This window comes from Euprymna scolopes, chromosome 44 (genome assembly GCF_053919585.1).
Source record: "Euprymna scolopes isolate OS-2025 chromosome 44, ASM5391958v1, whole genome shotgun sequence".
NCBI lineage: Eukaryota > Metazoa > Mollusca > Cephalopoda > Sepiida > Sepiolidae > Euprymna > Euprymna scolopes.
The window spans coordinates 22,082,809-22,108,248 of NC_136525.1; the positions used below are offsets into that span (position 1 = coordinate 22,082,809).

At 36.4% G+C, this 25,440-nt stretch overlaps 1 protein-coding gene across 4 annotated transcripts in view; it reads right to left on the minus strand.

Annotated features, from left to right (window-relative positions):
- LOC145268734 (uncharacterized) overlaps window positions 1-25,440 on the minus strand; it is a 365,002-nt gene that overhangs the window by 299,775 nt on the left and 39,787 nt on the right. For all 4 annotated transcript variants that reach the window (XM_080124311.1, XM_080124309.1, XM_080124310.1 and 1 more), the window contains exon 2: window positions 12,237-12,309. In XM_080124311.1, the coding sequence (XP_079980437.1) occupies window positions 12,237-12,309 (73 nt within the window). The remainder of the gene's footprint in view (window positions 1-12,236; window positions 12,310-25,440) is intronic.

Consider the following 25,440-nt stretch of genomic DNA (forward strand, 5'->3'; position numbering starts at 1 on the left):
TGGTGAGACGACAACAAGTACGGATGGCAGTGATTGCTGAGAATGCAGTTAGGAGATTCGAAATTCCTATCCGTCACGGTTACCACCTGACGAAGGCCAGAGGAATAGTTGGCCGAAACGTCATGAAACAACAACTAATAAGATGAGAATAATAGTCCACTCATCTCAATGAATTCCAATTAAGTTGAAACTATTTGGGGAATTTTGGAGATAAAGATTGATTTTTTAGAATCCTTTGAGATGAGGTTTCACAATTTGTGCATTCATTCTTTTTGCAGACTGTTATTCTCTTCTCATCTTCATAGTTGTTGTTTCACCATGTTGTGGCCAAAACATGTTGCAACAACAACTATGGAAGGCAGTAATTACTGGGGATAAGTTGCAAGACACAGCATTCCTATCCCATCGCAGTTAATCACCTGAAAAATGCCAGAGGATGAATTAACCGAAACATGGATAAACGTCCACAAAAAAGAAAGAAAAAAATGAATACACTAATTTTATTTTTATATAAAAAAATAATTTCTAAACAATGGGGATTTGTAGGCATTACAACATAAATTCCACAAGTTTGAACTATTGTTGAGATGTTTCTTTGTTTTTTGAGATTTTTTTTTCAAAATGGCGGGCGGGATAATCACTCCTTGAATAATCATTAAATTTGGTTTTCTTTATAAAAATAAAACTACTTGATTAGTTTACATGAGCTTTTGGAATATGACATTTTTTTTTCATCATGGGTACATAAATCATACAAATTTTCCTTTGGACCATATCGAGAGCCCTTGAACAGACAGAGATGAATTAATCAACTAACCAATGGAAATGGCCTTGACAGCAAATATAAATGTGGACCTCCAGCATGTAGAGAGCAGCTTCATACACCCCCAGAGACCAATTGATGTATATACGAAACATCAGCTTCTGTGCTTTTCTTGTGTTTTATTTTATCTTTTATACTTGTGGATCAGTGTGCTTAATGGTCGCCAGTGTAACACAAGACAGACACAGCCAGAACTAGAATGATGAAAGATGGAGAGAAAAGGCTCAGTATACACAGCGTTTCGTGTTGGCAACTTGTCGATGGGGCCACGTGATGTCACACCATAATGAAAGGCCTAATAATGGAAAACAAACTAAATTGGACATTCTGTGGTAACAATGAATACCAAAGCTACTTTCATATAGCATAAATGGTATATTTTTTTTATGTAAAAAGTTACGAAAAAAAATTTTTTTTTTTTTTTAGATTTTTTTTACTATATGTAGAACTATATTTTTACTATATGTAGAACTATATTTTTACTATATGTAGAACTCTTTCATTAATTGTTAATTGAAAGTTACTGGGTGGTGTATGCTATGATACAGTGTTTTTTTTTAACAAAAGGGTTAGGTGAATTCTATAATACAGTGGTTTTCAAAAAAAAAAAAAAAAAGGTTAGGATTAGGTGTAGGTTATAATACAGTGGCTTTCAACAAAAGGGTTAGGTGTACACGATAATTCAGTGGGTTAATTCAACAAAAGGAGCACCAGAGATTAGCAAACACAAACTGGATCCACAGTCAGAAAAAAGTGTTTTTTCTAATCGCTACTGAAAGATTATGTTGAATATTTTCTCCATTTGTATTAAATGCTATTGTATTAGCATTTCATATGCAATATATTGCCGTTGGCATTTTATGGATGTTCAGCGTAAATGGAGACACCCTGATATTATTGTAACTCTTTTGTTAAAATTGCAAAAGTATTTATCTAAGCTAGCAGGGACGCCTGGCATATCCCAGTCATAAAATACGCTCAAATATAATATTTTGATAAATACATATTTCGTACATATTATTATAGAGTCAATTTTCTATCGATTCTTATGTGTTATAAAGTTGTGATTTCAAAAATAAAAAGATATATCCATATGACTTGGGTGCATCATTTTGAATCCAAACCGAAACCAAAACTTTTGAAGAATTCTTGATAAAATTATTTAGAAAAGAAATAGATGACTCGAGTTCCTTCAGCTATAATCAAAACCGAAACCAAAACTTATGAAGGTGTTTTGGTAAAATTATTTATTACAATTATTTATAAAGAAAAGCCTCTTGATAGAGGTAAAAGTGTAGTTTCTAATTAAAAAAACGAATAGTATGAAATATAAAAAAGAAAATTTAAATGACAAAATTAAAAATAGTATGAAAAATATAAAAAGAAAATTTAAATGACAAAATAAAAAAAAGTATGAAAAATATAAAAAAGAAAATTTAAATTATTATTATCTCCCTCCAACGGCAGGAAGATTAAACACAAGGTCAGGAAAATGGGATTTTATAATCCAACACCCTAGAAGAGCACTCTGGTTAACCAAAATATGCCAAGAAATCTCGGCAGTATTTTCAAAGGACAAGAAAGTAAAGCCTAAAAGAGTGGGTCTCCAAGAACTGCACAAAACCATACCACTAGTTTCCCACTCCTAGACAGAGTCAAAAAAAAAAAAAAAAAAAAAAAAAAAAAAGAGTCAAATCTAATAGGTCCTGCATTATCGACCAAACTCCATGGTCTCCCATCGCCACAATGTTGCCTCCGTGTGCCTGTTTTACAATTTAATCGAATGTGCTCTGATGAACTTATGACACTTGTGTCTCTTTAGGCATACATACTCTCGACTAACCCAACAAACAGCAAAATCCCACCCCTTAACTGTTGAGGTCTCTAGATGCTGGAAATCCTTCTACTTTAATAGTTTCTTCCCTCAGACTGCTAGACCTTGGAATACCTTGTTTTCTGCATCCCTGACTGTACTAATCTGCAAAAGTTTAAATGTAATGTGAACAGACATCTTCACTCACCACAATCCCCTATTAGATATGACCTTAAATAGTAGCTCTTTATGTTCCAAGTGGTAATATGTCTTGTTTGAAGTAAAAGAAGAGTAAATAAGAAAAAAATGGACCCATACCTCAGCCCGACAGAACAAGGCTACTATTATTTATTACAAGAAATGGAAGGTTAAAACAAAAAAACAAAAAAATGTAAGCAAAACATACAAAATAACATACATGCTATCGTATTAATATATTCATATTGAAAGAAGAGATGCTGGATTTTAAAAAATACATGCACAAGTTTTTCAAGATTTCTTAGTTTTCATGATGTCTATTTGTTTTGCAAGTTACAAGTCAACTATCACGGTTCAGTTGGCCTTTTGGTCAAGATCAAAGTGTAGTATCTGTTCCGGCAGATACTGCAAGCAAAGACCATATGTGGGGGCAACTCCACATATAAGACCTTGGTCAATGTAGGGGCAACCCTTCATACCAATTGTCACTATCCAGCTCCCATACTCCCCGGGGAGTTGGTCCCCATTTCCCCTTCACTCCTCACTTTAAAAATTGGCCTTGTGCCTAATTTGCTCGGTGGGGGAGCAAATAAATACCATCTGTTCCGGCAGATGCTGCAAGCTATGACTAGCTATGACTAGCAAAGACCAGACGTGGGGGCAACCCCACATGCCTGACCTTTAACCAGCTCCCATTTCCCACCTCTCGGGAGCTGGTCCCCTTTTTCCCTTCCCCCTCCCTTCACTCCTCACATTAAAAATTGGCCTTGTGCCTAATTTGCTCGGTGGGGGAGCAAATAAATACCATCTGTTCCGGCAGATACTGCAAGCTATGACTAGCAAAGACCAGATGTGGGGGCAACCCCACATGCCTGACCTTTAACCAGCTCCCATTTCCCACCTCTCGGGAGCTGGTCCCCTTTTTCCCTTCCCCCTCCCTTCACTCCTCACATTAAAAATTGGCCTTGTGCCTAATTTGCTCGGTGGGGGAGCAAATAAATACCATCTGTTCTTCAGATGCTGCACTTCCATTTCTTGTTCTCTTTCGGTGGAGGAGAAATCCTTCACGACTGAGACAATTTTTATTTTTGTACCTTTTCTCCACGTTAAAAAACGACCCTGGTGTCTAACTCTGTCCCGTGGGGAGGCATTGTAAATAGGTACAATGAAATCTGAAGACGAAGGTTTCAAACTCCTAAATTTCTGGTATGATCCGACATGGAATTATTTATTAACAGTTTGGATTCTTGGCAACATTACAATGCGAGATAAAGAAAAGCCTCCTGATAGAGTGCAGTTTCTAATTAAAAAAAAATAGTATGAAATATTTTTTTTTTTTGATTGGTTTTATGGCATATCAACCTATGCGGTCATTTAATGCCAGAATCGTTTATATACATTAATAGTTACAGTTTTTATGTATGTATCTGGTGTTCAGTGTCTATGTTTATATAGTTAGATAAGGTATTTTTTTTTTTTAATTTTGTTGAGTAACCCTTTTATCTTCAGATATTTGAGAAGAGTAGTTGGGTCTACATGAGTGAATGTCTTTTACAGTTTTTTTCATTATATAGATTCACTCGGTTTGTTTTCAAGTCTTCGCATCTTGTTAATATGTGATTTACTGTGTATGGTTCCTGGCAGGGTGTGCAAAATGGGACTTCTTTTTTTTGAGTAGGTAGGAGTGTGTTATAGAGGTATGACCTATTCAGAGTCTTGTTATTATAACTTCCTCCTTTCTGGTCATTCTTTTGTCTGGTTTCTGTTTTCCTATGGTTTCCTGGATTTGGTATAGCTTGTTTTTAGACAGGAGTTCCACGACTCTTGCCATGTGTTTCTAATATATTTGTTAATGATTTGTTTTAGATTGGTATGAGGGATCTTATCTTTGGTTATGGTCAAATTTAGTGCTGTTTTTGCTGCTTTGTCAACTATCATTAACCTTTATGTTGATATGACTGGGTATCCAATAAAAGAGAATATTTTTATCATTAGGAATATCATCGAATATATTTAGGGTTTTGGTGATTATTGGGTTCGTTGGTTTCCTGTTTTCCAGTGTTTCAAGTACTGATTTGGCATCTGAGCAGATAATGAATTGTTTATCTTTAGAAGATTCTATAAGATTGAGTGCTATACCAATGGCGGATACTTCAGCACTGTAGATCGATGCTTTGTCTTTTGATTAGGATTATTTTATTGTATATGGCTGCACATCCAACATTATCTCCATCTTTTGAACCGTCTGTATAAATTGTTGAGTGTTTGGAATACTTATCTTTAATTATTTGGAATTTTTCTTGATAGATGATTGGATTGGTTTTTGTTTTAGGGTATTTAATTAGGTCTGATATTATTTTTGGTTGTTTTGTCAGCCAGGGGGGATATTTAGGTTTTACGGTTTCATGTACTGCTGCAATATCTATCTGGGCTTTATTTATGGATTCTTCCATAAGTAGGCTAAATGGTTTTATAGAATTTTCTTTTCTATTAAAGAGGTTTTTGTATTGGGGGTGGAAGACATTTGTAGGCAGGATTAGTTGGACATGAAGCCAATTTTGTATAATATTGTAATCCTAGTTTTTCTCTTCTAAGTGATAATGAGGGTTCATCTGTTTCTACATATAAACTTTCCACTGGGGAGATGGGGAAGGCTCCTAGAGCCAATCTTAGTCCTTGGTGATGTGTTGTATCTAATTCCTTTATGTAGGATTTTATTGCGGATCCATAGATATAGCATCCATAATCCAACTTGGATCTGACAAGGGATCTGTATAATTTAATTATCGAGTCTTTGTCTGCACCCCAGTCTGTATGAGCTACTATTTTTAAGAGTTGAATGGCTTTGTTGCATTTTTGTTTGAGGTATTTAATATGGGGAATGAATGTTAGCTTTTTATCGAAGATGATGCCCAGATATTTATACTGATCAACTATAGGTATTATTTCATTATCCAGTTTCAGTATTGGGTCATGGTGCATTTTCCGAGTTTGGCAGAAATGAATGGCTTTTGTTTTTTCTTTTGAAAATTTAAACCCATTTTTTGTTGCCCTTTCATTTATTTTGTTTCGACACAGTTGTAAATGTTGTTCTATTCTTGTAATATATTTTGATCTATAACAGATCAGGAAGTCATCCACAGAGGGCACATTCTGTTCCTAGATTTATATTTTTAACGATGTTATTTATTTTAATGCTAAAAAGTGTGAGAGACCGGATGCTTCCTTGTGGTACCCCCGTTTCTTCTTTTTTACTGATGGATAGAGTATCACCTAATCGTACATTAAATTGTCTATTATTTATAAAATTTGTGATGAAAATGGGCATTCTGCCTTTTAATCCAAGCTCTTGTAGATCTTTTATAATGCCATGCCTCCATGCAGAGCCGTATGCTTTTTCAATATCGAAAAAGACTGCCGTAAGAGGTTTTTTCGTGATAAAGGTTTCTAGCCAAATCAGGTGGTCCAATAGGGCTTCTTTCATTCCTAAATCCTGACTGATAATCTGTAATCAGATTATTTGTCTCAAGGTACCATATTAATCTGCTGTTAATCATTCTTTCCATTATTTTGGAAATACAGCTAGTGAGTGCTATAGGTCGGTAATTCATGGGATTTGTAGAGTCCTTTGATGAGTTAGGTATAGGGATTACTATGGCCTGTCTCCATATTTCAGGGACGTTGCCACTTCCCCAAATATCATTGAATATTTGTAGTAGGTAATCTGTAGACGTATCAGGAAGTTGTTTTATAAATTGATAATGGATTTGATCAGGGCCAACAGCTGAGTCATGAGCTTTGCGTAGGGATACTTTCAATTCATTTTTAGAGAATGGCTGGTTGTATTTTTCTGTATTATTTGTCTGAAACTGGAGTTTTTCCTTTTCTGCTTTTTCCTTAATTTGGAATTTTTGGTCAGAGTTTCTGGAGGAGGAGTTTTGTGCAAAAGTTTCAGCAAGACAATTTACCATTTCTTTCTTGCTAGTAATTTTTTTGGTTATTATAGATCAGGTGTTTAGTAGGGTTGCTGTTACTTTTCCCTGAGATTTTACGGATAATGTCCCAGACCTTTTTACTTTTTGTATTTGTATTTATTTTTGATACATAGTTTTTCCATGATGTTCGCTTTGATTCTTTAATGGTTTTGCGAGCTTTAGCTCTACTGTTTTTATATTTACCGAGATTTTCTTTAGTTGGTTCTTTTTTGAATTTTCTTAGCATAGCTCGACGATTTCTGATGGCTACTTTGCATTTTACGTCAAACCAGGGTTTATTATGTTTTGGAGAGGTAGAGTTTTTTGGAATGCATTCCTCCGCAATATTATACAGTGTATTAGTAAAATGTGTGATATTATTTTGGTTTGGGTTATTATTATTATGGGTTAGTCCGGCATAAATTTTGGAATTTTTTCCAATCAGCCTTCTGTAAGTTCCATTGGGGTATTTTGTTTTCTGGCATTAGATCATTGTTTTCAAATGTAATGGGAAAGTGGTCACTTCCATATGGCTCTTCTAGTACATTCCATTTGTAATCCAAGGCAAGTGTTGGATCACACAATGTTAAATCAATTGATGTGAATGTACCAGTTCCTGGGTGTAAATAAGTGTTTTATCATTAAAAAGGTATAGATTTTCGTTATTTATTTTTTATAATTTTTCCCCTTTTGATTGTTTTTTCACTTCCCCATATCTCATTATGGCTGTTTAAGTCTCCCATAATGATGTATGGCTTGAAGTTGCCGTATTAGTTTGCTCAGATCTGTTTCTGAGATGCTTTCATTGCATAGTGAGCAAATGTTGGTTTTATGGAGTGTTACTTTTATTGCAGTAGCCTGTAGTTTAGTATTAAGTTGTATTTGACTTTGGGGTATGTCATTTCTAATAAGGATTGATGTGCCTCCAGAGGCTCTGAGTCCAGTATTGTGTATATAGTTATACTAATTGTAATTTTTAATTTTTATATTGTCATCAGATTTCATAAAGGTTTCTTGGAGACAGACTACTACTAGAAGTTATCGAGTAAAATAGTGAGCTCATGGATTATATTATTCGTTTCGTTTCTATCCAGTTTGATTCTGTGTGTCAGGTTTTGTATTTTAGTTTGTTATTTGGGTGTTTTGGGTTTAGTTATCTTTATGCTTGCCTTAGGTCCTCGGCAGTCCCATTGAATGATAGTGTGGTTAGAAGCAAGAAAGACAAATCTTACCGTGGGTGCTCAGCGAGTGAGTTCAGGCGAAGAAAAGGAAGAACAAACATGGCGGCCAGCATTTTTATTTCGTCCGTTCTCGCGTAATCTCGTGTGTGCGTGAAGATGGAAACTATAAAACGATGTTCATTTCTCGGTGCTGGGAGATTATTCCCGATCAGGCAGGAGAGAAGGCAACGAGAGTAGAGACAGAGGCCTGTAGCGATAATCTTTCTTGAACATTCCGTTTGTGTATTTGAGGTGAACCCCCCCCCCCATTATACTTCAGATAGTTTGAGTTTTTTTTATTGTGGTCTGTCATTTTATTTGTCTGGGGGTGTCTTGTCTTCTACCTCCATCTCCTCCAGTGTTCCTATTTTGTTTCCTTCTCTTGAGGTTGATTGGGATCTAGATCTTGGTTTGTTTGTTTTTTTCTTTAGTTTTCGTTTTATTGGGTGATGGTGTTTCATTTGGTTTGTTTGTAAGGGTTGTTTTCATTTGGTGAGTTTTTTCTTTTTCTTTGTTAGATTTAATTTGAGTTTTTTGGTTTGTTGGTTCTGTTTTTTTTTTTTTTTGTACTCTCTTTTGTAGACTGATTATTTCCAGAGTTTAGGATTAGTGTTTTAATTTCTTTCATTAGGTCTTTCATCTCTTTTATCAATTGAGATATTTCTTCAGTTTTTATTTCTGGAGGATTTTTTGTACAGCTTTGACAACTTTGATTTCTGTTTATTTTACCATTCTTGGTTACTTCTGAGTATCTTGCGTTCATAATTTTCCTGGCTTCCAAGAAGGTTATATTTTTGGTGTACTTTATTGTTGTTATTTCTTTTTCTTTTAGCCATGTTTTGCATCCTTTCAAGTCAGTTTGAGCATTTGAGTTTTTTTTTTTTTTGCACTCACTATGTTTTGAGTTTTCTCCACATCTTACACAGATTGATGATTTGGTGCAAATTGTTGACAATTGTAGCACCTTAGAGAGTTTGGGATGTATTTTTCAACGTTCACTTTTAGGTATCCAATTTTAATCTCACTTGGGGAATTTGTGGAGTCAAAGGAGAGTATATATGTATTCGTCAACATATTTCTCCATTTCGTTTTATTCTTATTCTTTTTACTTCTGTAACACTTTGGGATGATAGATTAGATCAAAATTTCCTCAGTCGAGCAATTTTATAGTTCACTGCATCTAATGACTCTTTTTGAGGAGTTTAGGTATGGGTGGGGATAAGTTTTAATTTTGATATTGTTAAACGTTTGCCATTTGAGAATTTCTTTAGCTTGTGTTTTTTGTTTCAATTCAATAAGTATGGTGTTATTTTGCAGTCTTTTTTTATCATTTTGGGTTTTATTTTTTGAGAGAAAATTTTTTCCATTGTAAAAGGTGAAATTTTATTTCATTTTTTTCAAGTGTTTCCATTATTAAAAATATTGAATTTTCTTTGATTGAGCATTTCTGTTCATCTGACATAAGGGTCTACTTCACAAGATTTCCAGCTACGGTATAACTGGAAATGTTTTCTCAATCATTAAATCATTTCTCTCCAATAGGCTCATAAGAGTAGTGGTCGATGGACAAAAATCAGAGGCCTGCAGTATTAATGCTGGAGTCCCCCAAGGATCAATCCTGGGCCCAACTCTCTTCCTGATCTACATCAATGACCTCCCTAAACACATACTTAAATCATTCGTTGACATCTATGCTGATGACACGATCATCTACGGCAACACATCAAAGGCTGTTAATGACAAAGTTCTCTCTGATTCTCTCTCCTCTGATCTCGAGCACGTGGTTCAGTGGGGGAAGACGTGGCTGGTTACCTTTAATGCATCTAAAACCAAACTACTATCCTTACATCATCAACGCTCTGATCCCCATCTGGCATCAATTGAAATGGATGGCTCTCGTCTAGAAGCCCCGTGTTTTGACAAGCTTCTGGGTTTGACCTTTACTCCTGATCTTAAATGGAACACGTACATCAAGTCTGTTGCCAAGGTCGCTGGAAAGATGGTGAGATCCTTCTACCGCTCCAGAAGATCTCACTACTGATGCAATTCTCTATCTATATAAAAGCCAAGTACGTCCAAGGATGGAATACTGCTGCCATATCTGGGCAGGAGCTGCTAAAAATAGCCTATCCTGCCTTGACAGAGTACAAAATAGACTTCGTGGCTTAGTGGGGGATGCCCTTTTCTCTATCCTGCAACCTCTCTCCCACAGAAGAGACGTTGCAAGCCTATCCTTGTTTTATCGTTATTTCCATGGCAGGTGCTCGTCTGAAATCCAATCTCTGGTCCCCCCCTCGCCAATCTTTCACGAAAAACACCCGTCTAGCTGAATCCACTGTGAAAAATTTCCCCCACTCTTTATCTGTGCCTAAATCAAAACGTGGATTCCATGAACAAAGCTTCTTTCTTAGAACTGCACGCCTGTGGAATTCTTTTCCGTCTGCCTGCTTTCCACCTGACTACAACTTGGATGTCTTCAAGTCCAATGTTAACAAATTCCTAATGAACCGCCCCCTTAAGTAAACACTTCATCAAATCTCCACACTAACGTACTGTACTTGCAATAACCCTTATCCCTGAGTGGCTTCCGGGCCCCTTGAATACTGGTGACCACCGTGTAAAAAAAAAAAAAAAAAAAAATCCTGAAGTTGAAATGTCGGAAACATCTGAAAAGCTTCTTTTTTTTTTTGGGGGGGGGGGGTAATAAAAGCCATAATCAAATAAGATTGGTTTTTTCATCATCTTAGCTCCCTACCCACCTCGGAGCCCTATATGGGAAGCGCCTGTGGGGGGGAGGAACCCATTCGCCCAGGCTCAACAAGGATACAAAGGTGATATATTCGATTTACGTGATATCATTCATGAGCACCTGTTTTCCTTTGATGTTACTTTGGGATACGTAGGAATTTAAAGGATTTGCAGCCATGTCATAGATATTTCACTTCGTCGATTGACCCTCAGCCACCGCTTTCCACCATATATTAGGAAATAGTTATTTGTGGGGAAGGGATAGGCATATTGTGTTAATGATATGTTTATGGGGTGGGCAATATATGGTGGGGCTTGATGTGACCAGCTGATTGATCATATCGGGCCCCTCCGACCGCCCGTCTAGCCCAGTAAGGGCCAAAGTGGTGTGTTGGGAAGTGGGGGTACTAAAACCTGACCTCCATATCTCTCAACCACCAGGATCCCGTCCTAAAGGTATTACGGGTCGCTATCTATGGCCAACAGGTAGCCCCATTGAGGGACTTCTACTCTCTGCAGGGGGGGTAGTCGGCATATTCTAATGCCCTGCCGACAGGGTCAAGTGGAATCTGATCAGATTTTGAAGAATAATTTTTTAATAGAATGCATTTTTTTTTTTTTTTTCTATTTAACCCATAGTTGGGACCCTAATAGGTACAACCACTCCGGGTCAGAGTGGACCTGGGAACAATGCCAATTAAAGGGTGGCTCCACGCTCCCCAAAGCCTGAAAACTGGGGCCTCACCATCAGATATAGTTTAAGGTCATATCCAGGACCGGGAAGTAGGGAAGGAAAAAGAAAGGAAGGGGGAAGGGGAAGGGCTGTTGATTTTGTTTTGTTTTTGTAGAACATAATTAAGTTTTACAAAAGAGAATAGAAAACAAAAACAGAAATCGATGTAGGTGCATTTCGTCTCAGAAAGTCAATAGGCAGCCTGATCTGGTAGCACCAGAGTATGAAATAAAAAAAAGAAAATTTAAATGACAAGATAAAAAAGTATGAAAAATATAAAGAAAATTTAAATGACAAGATAAAAAAAAAGTATGAAAAATATAAAAAAAGAAAATTTAAATGACAAGATAAAAAAAAGTATGAAAAATATAAAAAAGAAAATTTAAATGACAAGATAAAAAAGTATGAAAGATATAAAGAAAATTTAAATGACAAGATAAAAAAAAGTATGAAAAATATAAAAAAGAAAATTTAAATGACAAGATAAAAAAGTATGAAAAATATAAAGAAAATTTAAATGACAAAATAAAAAAGTATGAAAAATATAAAGAAAATTTAAATGACAAGATAAAAAAGTATGAAAAATATAAAGAAAATTTAAATGACAAAATTAAAAAAAAGTATGAAAAATATAAAATAAAGAAAATTTAAATGACAAAATAAAAAAAGTATGAAAAATATAAAAAAAGAAAATTTTAATGACAAGATAAAAAAAAATTCAGTTTACCATCGTAGCATCGGCATGGGTATACCTTGGGTCGTCCCATTGAGTCGTCTTCGTATTATGATTTATGTAAAAGCTGAAAAATAAAATGAAACATTTCAGAATTATTGATTAACAGGAGAAGATAATCGAATTTCTGATTTGTATTTTCATATTTTAATTATTATTTATTTTATTTTATTTTTATTTTTTTTACTTCTTTTCACGCCAGACAGGGCATATTACCACTTGAAACATAAGGGTCTACCATTTGTGATCATGTCTAACAGGGAACTTTGGGAAGTTGAGCAGCGAAATATCAATTTCAATTTCTGCAAGTTAGTACAGTTAGGGATCTCAACAGTGAAGAGGTGGGATTTTGCTGTTAGTGCACTTCGGAAGGGGCACAAGTGCCCTGAGTTCATCAGAATACATTCCATTAAATTACTTGTAAAAGAAGTTAGCAGGAAACAAGTAGGAAAGTCTTAATTTTAGCAAAGAACGAACTATTCGATTTCTGGTAACTAGGAACCTTAACAGGGGAGATAATCGAATTTCTGATTTCTATTTTCATCATTATTTTGCCCCCCCCCTCCCCGACAAAGGAAGGGTGTACCTGTAAATTCACCCTTGTCCGTTCGTCTGCCCGCATTTTTCTGAATAACTACACCTTAGAATTTTTTTAAATGTTACAACAGATTTTCCGGGAAAACTCCAGTTGCCCCCTAGGGGTGCCTTTCAGGCTAAAATGACTTAAATTGACACTTTTGTGCTTATTAAAAAAAAAATTGATGCCTTGGATTTTTATAAAACTTTCTGAAAAGTTGTAACTAACCAATTTCTATATAATTTTGTTTGTCTATACTTCACGATAACTCTTAGGTGTGCCCCAGAGGCTCTTTTAGAACTAATAAAAACACTCCATTTTTGGGACTATTTTACCATATTTGTCCAAAATTTTCTGTGTATGTCTATTTAGCAGTTTTGCCTGGTGCTGAACTCAAATTTAAATATGTTAAGGCCTTGGGGACTTTTGGAGCTAAATGTAGGGGGGGGGAGCAAATGCTGAACTTGGTCATTTTTTTATGCCTTGTTTACTGTGCACTAACGGGGGACCATGCATGCTTCTCTTTTCTTTTTTCCTCTTGTTCACCTAAACAGGGCATATTGCCACTTAACGTAAGGACTACTGTTGCATTATTTTGGGTAGAATAAGGAGGGTATAATTATATAAAATTGGAAGGTTCTATTTATAGACAGGGGTGATCTGATCTGAACTGATCAATCAAATGGAAAGATGCTCTACTACCAACCAATCAGAAATTGAAATCACTCCATAAAACATACTGGATATTTTAGAATTCTGCATACACATGGCTGATAGAATGAGAACAATCCAACCCTTTGGATTTTATTTATCTCCCTCCAACGGTAGGAAGATTGAACAGAAGGTCAGAAAAATGGGATTTTACAATCCAACGCCCTAGAAGAGCACTCTGGCTAACCAAAATATGCTGAGACATCTCATCAGTATTTTCAAAGGACGACAAAGTAAAGCCTAAGAGAGTGGGTCTCCTAGAACTGCACAAAACCATACCACTAGTTTATCACTCCTAGACAGAGTAAAAAAAAAAAAAAAAAAAAAAAAAAAAGTCAAATCTAATAGGTCCTGCATTATCGACCAAACTCCATGGTCTCCCATTGCCACAATGTTGCCTCCGTGTGCCTGTTTTACAATTTAATCGAATGTGCTCTGATTAACTTATGACACTTGTGTCTCTTTAGGCATACATACTCTCAACTAACCCAACAAACAGCAAAATCACACCCCTTAACTGCTGAGGTCTCTAGATGCTGGAAATCCTACTTTAATAGTTTCTTCCCTCAGACTGCTAGACCTTGGCATACCTTGTTTTCTGCATCCCTGGCTGCAAAAGTTTAAATGTAATGTGAACAGACATCTTCACTCACCACAATCCCCTATTAGATATGACCTTAAATAGTAGCCCTTTATGTTCCAAGTGGCAATATGTCTTGTTTGAAGTAAAAGAAGAGTAAATAAGAAGAAAAAAATGGACCATACCTCAGCCCAACAGAACAAGGCTACACCAGCACAGCATGCCCAAGAATGTTAGTCCGATTTTGATATGAAATAGCTACTATATGGAGTGGCATAACTAAAGGGCTTAGTTCAAAATTTCATACAGGTTCTAAAATTCAAAGATTTCAAGATGGACTGAGCCTGTATACAACAACACTAGCATGTGGAAATTGGTTAAGCATCTGTTCCTGTTTGCACAGAATTGGTTTCCGCAAAGAGAAGAGACTTAATTTCGATTGCCCAGGAAGGAAGCAATGATGACACAAAGAGAAATAGTAAAGGAAAATATTAAAACATCTGTCCGTATGCTTGCAAGAATAATGAGAACAAACTAATCAAGTATTTCTACTTGTTTGCGTGTGCAATTTGGAAGAAAAAAAAAAAGATCAGTTTGGTCCTGCCTGTCGACCAGAAAAAATAAAACCTATTTCAACAAAAACTTTGATATATTAGGGCAGTGATTCCTAACTTCATGCTTGAAGAGGAACACAGATCCATCTAAAAAAATAAACTGATTGTACCATTCCCAGAGGGCTGGCTCTAACTGACCCCTCTTGCCCATAGGCTGGAATATACATGTTATAGTTTCAATAATAAAATCAAAGTCTTTATACATATGTAGAGTATTTATGTGTTATCTCTTATTCTCACTTGTTCACTCTGTTTCATCTGTGGTTGTAACACAATAAGCTGTTTTGTTTTTTTTTGCAGAAAGTAATACAAGATGTTCACTGAAAGTTTTCTTCAAGGTTTTATTTGGAGAAAATAGGTTAGGAGAGAGACTAATATTATTGTAGCTAATTATTTACTTCTTAAGTTAACGTCTTAATTGAAATAAGTGATGCACACAGACAGACATCAAGGTAACATTTTGCTTAAATCATTAAGTTTTCTACATCATTCGAACAGCTTTCAAGCAGACCGATTTGAAAAGCTTAGTTTTCTCCCCACTCAAAAATGTCATTCGTCATCATTTGACTCGTACCTTGTTATGTCTACATTTTGACCTGCTACCCCTGCCTCAAATTTATGCCACCAGTCTCTGGAAACGATTCTCTTTTGCAAATCATTAGGATTATCATGACACGCACTAAGTGTGACCCTTGTTAAAATTCATATTAGTTAACTTAATCTCTATTAAAGTGGCTCTAAAAATGAATAATTTGACTGGCAATTCCCGAAAGAATGGCCACCCAGAAAGATCACTCAGATAATGGCTAACCTTATTTATGAAGACCAAAGCCTCAACACCCAGAAGATCCCAGCCATTATTCCTAGCAAAACAAAAATGGATCCCTACCACAGCAGGAAACCTTTGTTTAATGAAACACTGTTTTATCAAAGAGAATTTAGATTCTGGGTGGCCAATATCAAAATCAGATATATTTTCAATTTCTTATGCAGTGTTATGAGTAGGGCTATGATAACATAATAGTTTTGACTCAAGTATATATTAGACACAGTTAATCAACTGAGAACCACATCCCTCTATATAAAAGCATATAGGATATCAATGGATACACACTCGAGAGTCAAAACAATGTAAAGAATATGCTGTTGTCCGAGCCCTAGTTATGAGGGTTAAATTTATCTTCCTCATAGAAAGAGAGACAGAGAGGGGTTTTACCTGTCATTTCAAAACCATTTACTTCACAAAAATCTACAATAATGGAGAAAAAGGAATAGAAAGATTTAGAAAAATTCAGAAGGTCTCAGAACTTTCCAGAACCTTAAAATTTCAAGAGGGTTCTAGAATACTCTAATACTGGGTGACACTTTTCTATAAAAGAGGTTTTTGCGCTAACCTGGTAGTTGTTGGTTTGTCTCAACGTGAGGAGTTAAACCTCTGCTCTGGCGTGATTCCAGGGTTATAAATTCAGCCGAGAGAAGCAACAAAAGGTAACTTCTTTTGAAATATTTTTCCAACATTTAACCAAAGGTAGCAAAAATTTTTCAGTCGGAGATTTCTTTATGTGAACTACGTCTTAGCGTAGTCTGATCTCCTCACTCTAATAACCTATTCCACCACCTAACCTCTAGGTTTACCAACTTTGTTGTCGACTTGAGTAAAAAATATTTGTTTTTCGTTAATGTTAAATGTTTATTTTTGTGCGTTAAGTAAAGATTATAATTGCATACAAGATGCCTTCAATAAGTTTCCAGACTTTTTTGTATGGGTAATTTTATTGATAGTACACACATGAAACTTGTATAGATAGTACACACATGAAACTTGTATAGATAGTACACACATGAAACTTGTATAGATAGTACACACACGAAACTTGTATAGATAGTACACACACGAAACTTGTATAGATAGTACACACACGAAACTTGTATAGATAGTACACACACGAAACTTGTATAGATAGTACACACACGAAACTTGTATAGATAGTACACACACGAAACTTGTATAGATAGTACACACACGAAACTTGTATAGATAGTACACACACGAAACTTGTATAGATAGTACACACACGAAACTTGTATAGATAGTACACACACGAATCTTGTATAGATAGTACACACACGAATCTTGTATAGATAGTACACACACGAAACTTGTATAGATAGTACACACACGAAACTTGTATAGATAGTACACACACGAAACTTGTATAGATAGTACACACACGAAACTTGTATAGATAGTACACACACGAAACTTGTATAGATAGTACACACACGAAACTTGTATAGATAGTACACACACGAAACTTGTATAGATAGTACACACACGAAACTTGTATAGATAGTACACACACGAAACTTGTATAGATAGTACACACACGAAACTTGTATAGATAGTACACACACAAAACTTGTATAGATAGTACACACACGAAACTTGTATAGATAGTACACACACGAAACTTGTATAGATAGTACACACACGAAACTTGTATAGATAGTACACACACGAAACTTGTATAGATAGTACACACACGAAACTTGTATAGATAGTACACACACGAAACTTGTATAGATAGTACACACACGAAACTTGTATAGATAGTACACACACGAAACTTGTATAGATAGTACACACACGAAACTTGTATAGATAGTACACACACGAAACTTGTATAGATAGTACACACACGAAACTTGTATAGATAGTACACACACGAAACTTGTATAGATAGTACACACACGAAACTTGTATAGATAGTACACACACGAAACTTGTATAGATAGTACACACACGAAACTTGTATAGATAGTACACACACGAAACTTGTATAGATAGTACACACACGAAACTTGTATAGATAGTACACACACGAAACTTGTATAGATAGTACACACACGAAACTTGTATAGATAGTACACACACGAAACTTGTATAGATAGTACACACACGAAACTTGTATAGATAGTACACACACGAAACTTGTATAGATAGTACACACACGAAACTTGTATAGATAGTACACACACGAAACTTGTATAGATAGTACACACACGAAACTTGTATAGATAGTACACACATGAAACTTGTATAGATAGTACACACATGAAACTCTAGTCCCCTTCGAAGTAATCTCCTCCAGCTGCAATGCACTTGTATTGTTCCAACAACTTTTGAAAGGCTCCATAGAAGTCGTCTTGTATGAGCGTGTCAATGACCCTCATCACAGCCTCTTTCATCTCCTCAATTGTCTCCTAACGACAGCCTTCAAGGTTTTCCTTGAACTTAAGGAATAGCCAAAAGTCACAGGAAGCAAAGTCTAGACTATAGGGAGAGTGAGGAACAGTCTTGAAGCACATCTTGGTCAAATCTGTGCCAAGTTGAAACAAATTTCATCCAAATCTTTCACATCTTCAGTTCTTCGCATATAATTATGTGCACAGTTCCCACACTGACATCAAACTGTGCACTTATTGTCTCTATAGACACATGACGGTTTTTATCCATGCAATTATTTATTTAGCAAATCAACTAACTTCCTTACTCCTCCCACACCTCTCACCATCCCTCACAGACTCCCTGCCTTCCTTATGCCACTCCAAAACTGATAATCGATTCATGCAAGATGGTCCAAAAACAGTCTAAAGCATTCCATACGTTTCTATGGCATTTTCCCAAGTTTAAAACAAAATTTTATTGCATATCGTTTTTTTTTAAAGTGCCCAGATTGCATTTTTGAAATTCACCAGCTGTGACAATCAGGCTTTAGTAGAGTGTATCCAAATTCCTGGTGTAGTTGTTCATTTGAGCCTAAAATCATAAAAATTTGTCCGTCATCTCATAAAATGTATAGCAATAAGATACTGAATTTTCAAGAGTCTGCGACAATTTTAAATGCCTGTACAAAAGAAGTCTGGAAACTTATTGAAGGTATCGCGTAAATCTCCCTGTTCTCATTTATTTTCGGTTTTGTTACACTTTTAACCACTTAAATTGGGGGCTCGTCAAAAAAGTAAAACTATGAAACGCTAAACATGCAGCCTAGTGCATAATATTGTGACGATGACGAGGATTGCACGATCGCCAGGCTTGTTATAGGCATGACCTTGTTATAAACAAATTTGCCAGACATGGCATGGTTTAACAGTTGTCCTTAAGTTTATGTTTACCATTTTTATCTCTGGTGGTTTCAGCACACATTTAGAAAAAGAAATGACTGCATTCTTTGTAATTGGCAATTTCATTCCTATGCTGTGAATGCTGAAATGCCACGACGTAAAGCTCCATTTAGAAAATGGGATGGGAAGTTGGTGCAGAAAAGTAATTACAAACTGGAACACAGCAATGGACATTTATTTATTTATTTGTGTGTGTGTGTGTGTGTGTCTGTGTCTGTGTCTGTGTGTGCGCGCGTGCATAGCGAGGAGGGGGCAATATACTTTTCTCTGTTAACAGAATTAATATTTTTTAATCAGGTTGAATTAAAAACTGAAAATGGAATAAAAATAAATTTCACTGCAAAAACAAAAAAAAATAAAAATAAAAATAAATGCTCAGATAAGATTTTTATAAAATACACGTATTATGCATCCAAGGTAGTCTTATTTTTGGATTTTCTTTTTTTAAAATCACAAACTAATATTATAGTTTATTTAAAAAATAAAAGAAAAGAAAGAAAAAATAAAGAAAATGAAAAAGTAAACTAACATTGGATGTAGGCTACTTGTATTTCTCAATTTACTCCATAATTAATTGGAGGCAAAAAAACGAGAAACGTGCATTATAAGTGCCCCAATTACTGTAGCAGTCGACATTATTTATGGTACTAGATTCAATATCACAAAAATGCCACAAGTTTTGTTTTCATAGGGGGTAGGGGAACATTTTTGCAAAATGAATTGCTTTCAAACTACAATTATTTTTTTTCATTAAAAATGTTCAAAACAATTTTTTTTTTTTTTTTTTTTTTTTACAAAGTAAGTTAAACCGGCTTCCCCCAAAGGAAGAAGTTTCATGGGAATATTTTCATAAGCAGTTCCTAGTCGCTTGTGTGTCCGACCAGGGGAGAAGACGAGAGTAGATTTTTATAGTTATTGCAGGGAGGTGCAGACGTCTTCTTACATACAGTGCCTGACATTCTCAAATAGTCACCTATCTGACACTAATTAGGCTTACTGTTGCTTAACTTCGATGATTTAACGAAACCAGTGTGTCAATATGATTATGCCACATATAAATTTTTTATATTTACTAATAAGTTACAACTTATCAAGACCAAATCCATTAGCTGGATAGATTGTCAGTTGAAGGATGAAGAACATTATGAGAGGATTGTGTTTTGTGATAGTTATGCCATTTTATATCAGAGATGGCGTAACTACAAAAAAAAAAAAAAAAAAAAAATTGTAACTATAAAAATTCTTTAAGAATAAGAGAGAAAAGCTATTTTCAAGATCAGGTTTTTTCGATTTTCGATACTTATTGCATCCATTTATGTACAAAACATATCCAAGAACACTGCCAGAAATATAAATTACCTTTGTGTGAAATTTGCAAAAAATAGGTTGCGAAACGGCTGAGCCTATGAGGAAGGAGCTTATACACACAAAGTGACATTATATATATATATATATATATATATATATATATATACTAGCTTGGGTGCCCGGTGCTGCTCGGGTGTTTGGAGGCGCGTGTTGAAGCAAAAAAAAAAAAAAAAAGAAGAAAAGAGAGGATAGTGAATTAAATGTGTTGGTAATTAACTTTTGCCCAGGTGGAGGATATTGGCACAAGAACGAAATAAAAAAAAAATTATAAAAAGATAGGGGGAGAGAGAGAGAGAGAGAGAGAGGATCGAACTCGAAAACGTAGGGTAATTAGTTTTCCTTGCTAACCATCAGGCCAAAAAGGACAGTGAATTCAAGGACTTGGTAATTAACTTAAGAATCATGGGAGTCTGCACAGAAATGAAAGTTACTTTTAAACCTGATGAGAGCCAGTTAAGCCTCCGCTTTCTGTCGTGGTATTTATTTGCTTCCCTACAAAAGCAAATTAGACACAAGGTCGTTTATAATGTGGGGGAAAACCGGCTTCCCCCAAAAAAGGAGGCACTCTGGCAGTATCCAAATATATAGTAATTGTCTCAGTATGAACGGTTTCCCCTACATTAACCAAGGACCAATTACAGAACAGATACTACCCGGCTCGAAGGCCAGGTGGTTACGTTTGCTTCGATTAGTTTTGCTTTATTTATATGAAAAAGACAAATAAACACTCAAAACGATGGCACGGAGGGAATTTTTTAAAACTCGATCAAAAAAAAAAAAAAAAAATAGATAGAGATGATGTCCGTTTGAGAATCTTAGATATTATGATCTAGGAAGTATAAGAAAACTTCTCCTGGAATCTAACTGACGCGAGAACCCTAAGCCAAAAAGCCTTTCATGGACATACACAAATGGTTGTGCCCATCTTGCTTTATATATATATACTAGCGGAGGGGGGGGGTACCCGGCGTTGCCCACGTGTTTGGAGGTGTGTGTGGTTTTGGGTAAATCAAAACTCCGAGGGAGAGGGGGTAAAATAAAAAAAAAGTTCTTGTAGGTTAGTATAAGGATCGAACCCGAACCCTTGAGGCAAAGTTGGAAATTAAAGTGTGAGAAAAAAAAAAAAAAAAGTGTAATGTTAACCATTGGGCCACCGCAAAATACTAACGAAAGCACGTTGGAATTTATTTAACTCTTTAGAATTGGCAGGTGCACGTTTTAATGACTTAATGAGGTCAACTTTGACTGCGGGGTAGTATTTCATTTACTGCAGGAACGCTTTTTCTATTTTTATTTTCCCAAGATGTTGGGGGTAGGGGGGACCAGCTCCCCATAAAAAGGGGATTGTCCAAATTGAATAGCAATTGTCTGATATAAGGAAAATATTTCCACATTGATCAAATCTGATTGCTTTCGGACATTTCCGGTGATCGCGACCAGAAAAATGTCGCCAGAATTAGTGTCGCTTTTATTATACGAAAAAGCCTAATCCACATGCGGCGAGCGAAAAATATTGAATATTTATCTTTTCAAATTCGAGCAAAATAAATAGACAGGTGAGCTCTGTTATTAACTCGTAGATTGTATGACATATGTGATATGAAAAGTTTGAAGTTGTGAGCCGACCGACCGCTTCGCAGAAAAAAGCCTTTTACAGGCATACACAAAAAGCGAACATACATACATACACACATTTTCGCTTTTATATTTATAGATATACTAGCGGGGGTGCCTGGCGCTACTGGGGTGTTTGGAGGCGGATGTAAATCAAAACAAAATGGGATGTTTCACTATTAAAAAACGCGAACATGTGAAAACAAAAACAAAAATCGAGGTTATGGATTTCATTTTTCGGATTCACTTCCTCATCGTCAGTGTTTTTTTTTACTACGTTTTGGCCGTTTCATCCTTCGGCCTTCTTCAGGTGTATCTCGAACTCGGGAACTGTTTTTTGGAATTTCGAACCCAACCCTTTGTTACGGGGGGTACCATGTTCTCATTCCATTCAGGCCGCCCCTGCTGCTACCACTTAATGCTGTTGCTGCTACGTCTATCGCTGTCATTGCAATTGTGTTGTCACTGCCACTGCTTTCGCTCAAGATTGAACTCAGCACCTTGGAGACTTGTAACGTCTGTTCCAACGTCTTAGTCGCCTCGGCCATGTGTCACTAGGACGATGATGTATCAATTTTTGGGAGTGTTAAACCTAAGTGGTTATTCTAGGTTCTCTCTTATGATTAGAGGTTCCCAAATTGTGTTCAGTTCCATACTCGGTTTGCTCATGTCCTAGCATGTGTGCTGTTTCTTTGAGTTTTTGCACTTTCCAGTGGGGCTCACTGTTTATTATTTTAACGTCATATATATGCAGTTCTTGGTCTGGTTCTCCTCCATTGGTGACTTTATTTTGACTAGGCGTCTTCTTAGAGTTGACTCACTTTTAAATACCGCCCTGATGTTGTAAGGGGCACATATCTTTTGAATTCTTTCTGAGACGCCTTGTATGTATGGTAGGCAGACCGTTGGAAGTTTTTGTGACTCACTTTCTTCCCTTACACTATGGTTTCTTCTAGTGGATAGTGTGCTATCGGGGTAGTTGTTATGATGAAGGGTATCTCTTAGCCTAGTCATTTCTTGATGGTACGTATGAGGATCGCTACTTATTGTCTGTGCTCGGTGTTGTAGACAGCGTGCGATTCCATATTTGACACTGTATGGGTGATGGGTTGAAGTTTAGGTATTGTCCAGTGAAGGTGGACTTGCGATACATAGATGTCTTGAACCCATACTCTGTGCGTGTTATGAGTATATCCAGGAAGGCCAGTTGGTTATCCTTCTCCATTGTGAACTGTATGGACGGTTGTATTGTGTTCACATGATCCAGTAGTATCTGGACATCTTCCTGATGAGGCCAGAGTATGACGGTGTCATCAACATATCTGAGCCACATTGTTGGCTTTAAGGGAGCTGAACCTAATGCCATGTCTTCGAAGTATTTCATGTATATATTCACCATTACCAGTGACAACGGCGAACCCATAGCCAGACCTTCTTGTCGATATATTTCAGTACCCATTCTAAAGTAGGATGATTCCATGCAGAAGGTCAGCATTTTCATTATGTTCGGCAATGGTACACACGTGCGCGGTTGTATGGTAGGGTTCGCAGCTAGTTTGTCCCTAATTACAGTTAGTGCCTCACTTGTTGGGACTTTGGTAAACAGACTGACTACATCAAGGCTAACCATTTGGTGCGAACCGATGGGTGCATCCTTGATTAGATCTGTGAAGTGGGCTGAATTCTTAACATGTGTTGCTGACTTGCCTACCAATGGGTTTATTATATCCACAAGGTAGCGGCTCAGTGGATGTAATGCTGAGCCTCGGCAGCTCACTTTAGGTCTTAGTGGAATACCATCTTTGTGTATTTTGGGGAGACGATACATGTGTGGTAGCTTACTGTAATGCTGGACCAGCCGTCTATACTTCGCTGGTGCAATGTTCTCTTTGTTCTTAGTTAGGATCTGTGACAGCTTCCTCTCGGTTTTCAGAGTTGGGTCCTTCTTTATTCTACCGTAGCTACCATCTGCATTTAGGTTTGCCATTTTTTCAGAGTATTCCGACATGTCCATTACCACAGTGGCGTTACCTTTATACTGCTGTCACTCTGTAGGGATCGTATAGCCAGCTTATCTTCCAGTGTCATGTCTGATTTGGATGGCTTGGCTTTCTCCAGTACTTGTCTTACTTTCCATCTTATTTCATTGCCTTGGCTCGTGGGAATTCTCAAGGCTACCTCCTCAATATGAGTTATTATGTCTAGGTATGGAATGCATTTGGTGGTTGTTGCGAAGTTGAGACCTTTCAGTACTGTTTCCTCTGAGTGACTTAGCTGGCGGCTGCTAAGGTCGATGACCGCTTTCACAGGCGGGTGTCAGTTTTTGATGTTATTCTTCATGTCCTTCAGTTTCATGAGCTTCTGGCGTTGGCGTGTTTAACCTGTTAAAACGGTTTTTTTGCTACCCTCCCTGTAAAAAAGCAAGCCGTTGAGGGTGAAGGAATTCATTTTTTTAGCCAATTTTTCAATATTTATTGGCCGAAGATTCGAGCTTGAAGATGATACCTATCTGGCGAAAATCCGTGGCCTCTGTCGAAAGTTTTTGCGAGACATACAAACACACTAAAACACATTTTGCCTTTTATATTTATAAACTAGCGAGGGGTACCCGGCATTGCCCGGGTGTTTGTAGGTGTGTGTGGTGTTAAATAGAAAAGAAACCGGGAGGGGGGGTGGCAGGATCAAAGCCGAAGCCCTGAGGAGAAGTTTGAAAATAAAATCGGCCAGCCAGAATGAAGCATTGTTATAAGCGAATAAGTGAAAGATATTTGAAAGTCGTCGAGCGTTACGACGATGGCGATGTAAGCATTGTTATAAGCGAAGTAAGAAAAGAAAACTTCGTTTTAATTAAGCAGTAGGGGGTAATCAAAACATCAAAAAAAAAAACACAAAAAAAACTAACGTAAGGCAAACGAACGTTTAAGAAAAACGAACACGTGAAAAATGGCTTAAATAAGCCTGTTTCGATATTAAGATTTTTAAAAAAATCGGTGGGTACCCGAGTGTTTTTGGGTGTTGCTAAGAATAAGCGAAGTAAAAAAAAACAAAAAACAGGTGGGTACCCGGATGTTTTGGGGTGTCGCTAAGATTAAGCGAAGTAAAAAAAAACAAAACAGGAAAACGAACGTTACGTGAAAAATGGCTTAAATAATACAGGGTTCAATATTTAAATTTAAAAAAAAAAAAAAGAAAAAAAAAAGAAACATCTCACACCACGATTTGAAACCCAAAACGTTTAGATAATGAACCAAAGCCTTAACTACCTGAGCTAAACCGATGCATATGAAATTTGTTCGGTTTTTCAACTATTTAAAGTAAATCAGGTCACGACGTCATGACGTCATCTGACGCATGCGTTGTTGATCCCCCCTGTCGAAAATTGTCGATTTCGGGGTGAAAAAGTTAACATTTTTTTCTCTCTCTCTCTGTTTGCGTCTCTCTCTCTCTCCGTCTTCCTTACTCTAAAGAGTGTTACTAAAAAGAAAATGGCGTCTGGCTGATTTTTTTTGTAAAAACTTCGATCGTTAATATTTTTTGTAAGCATAT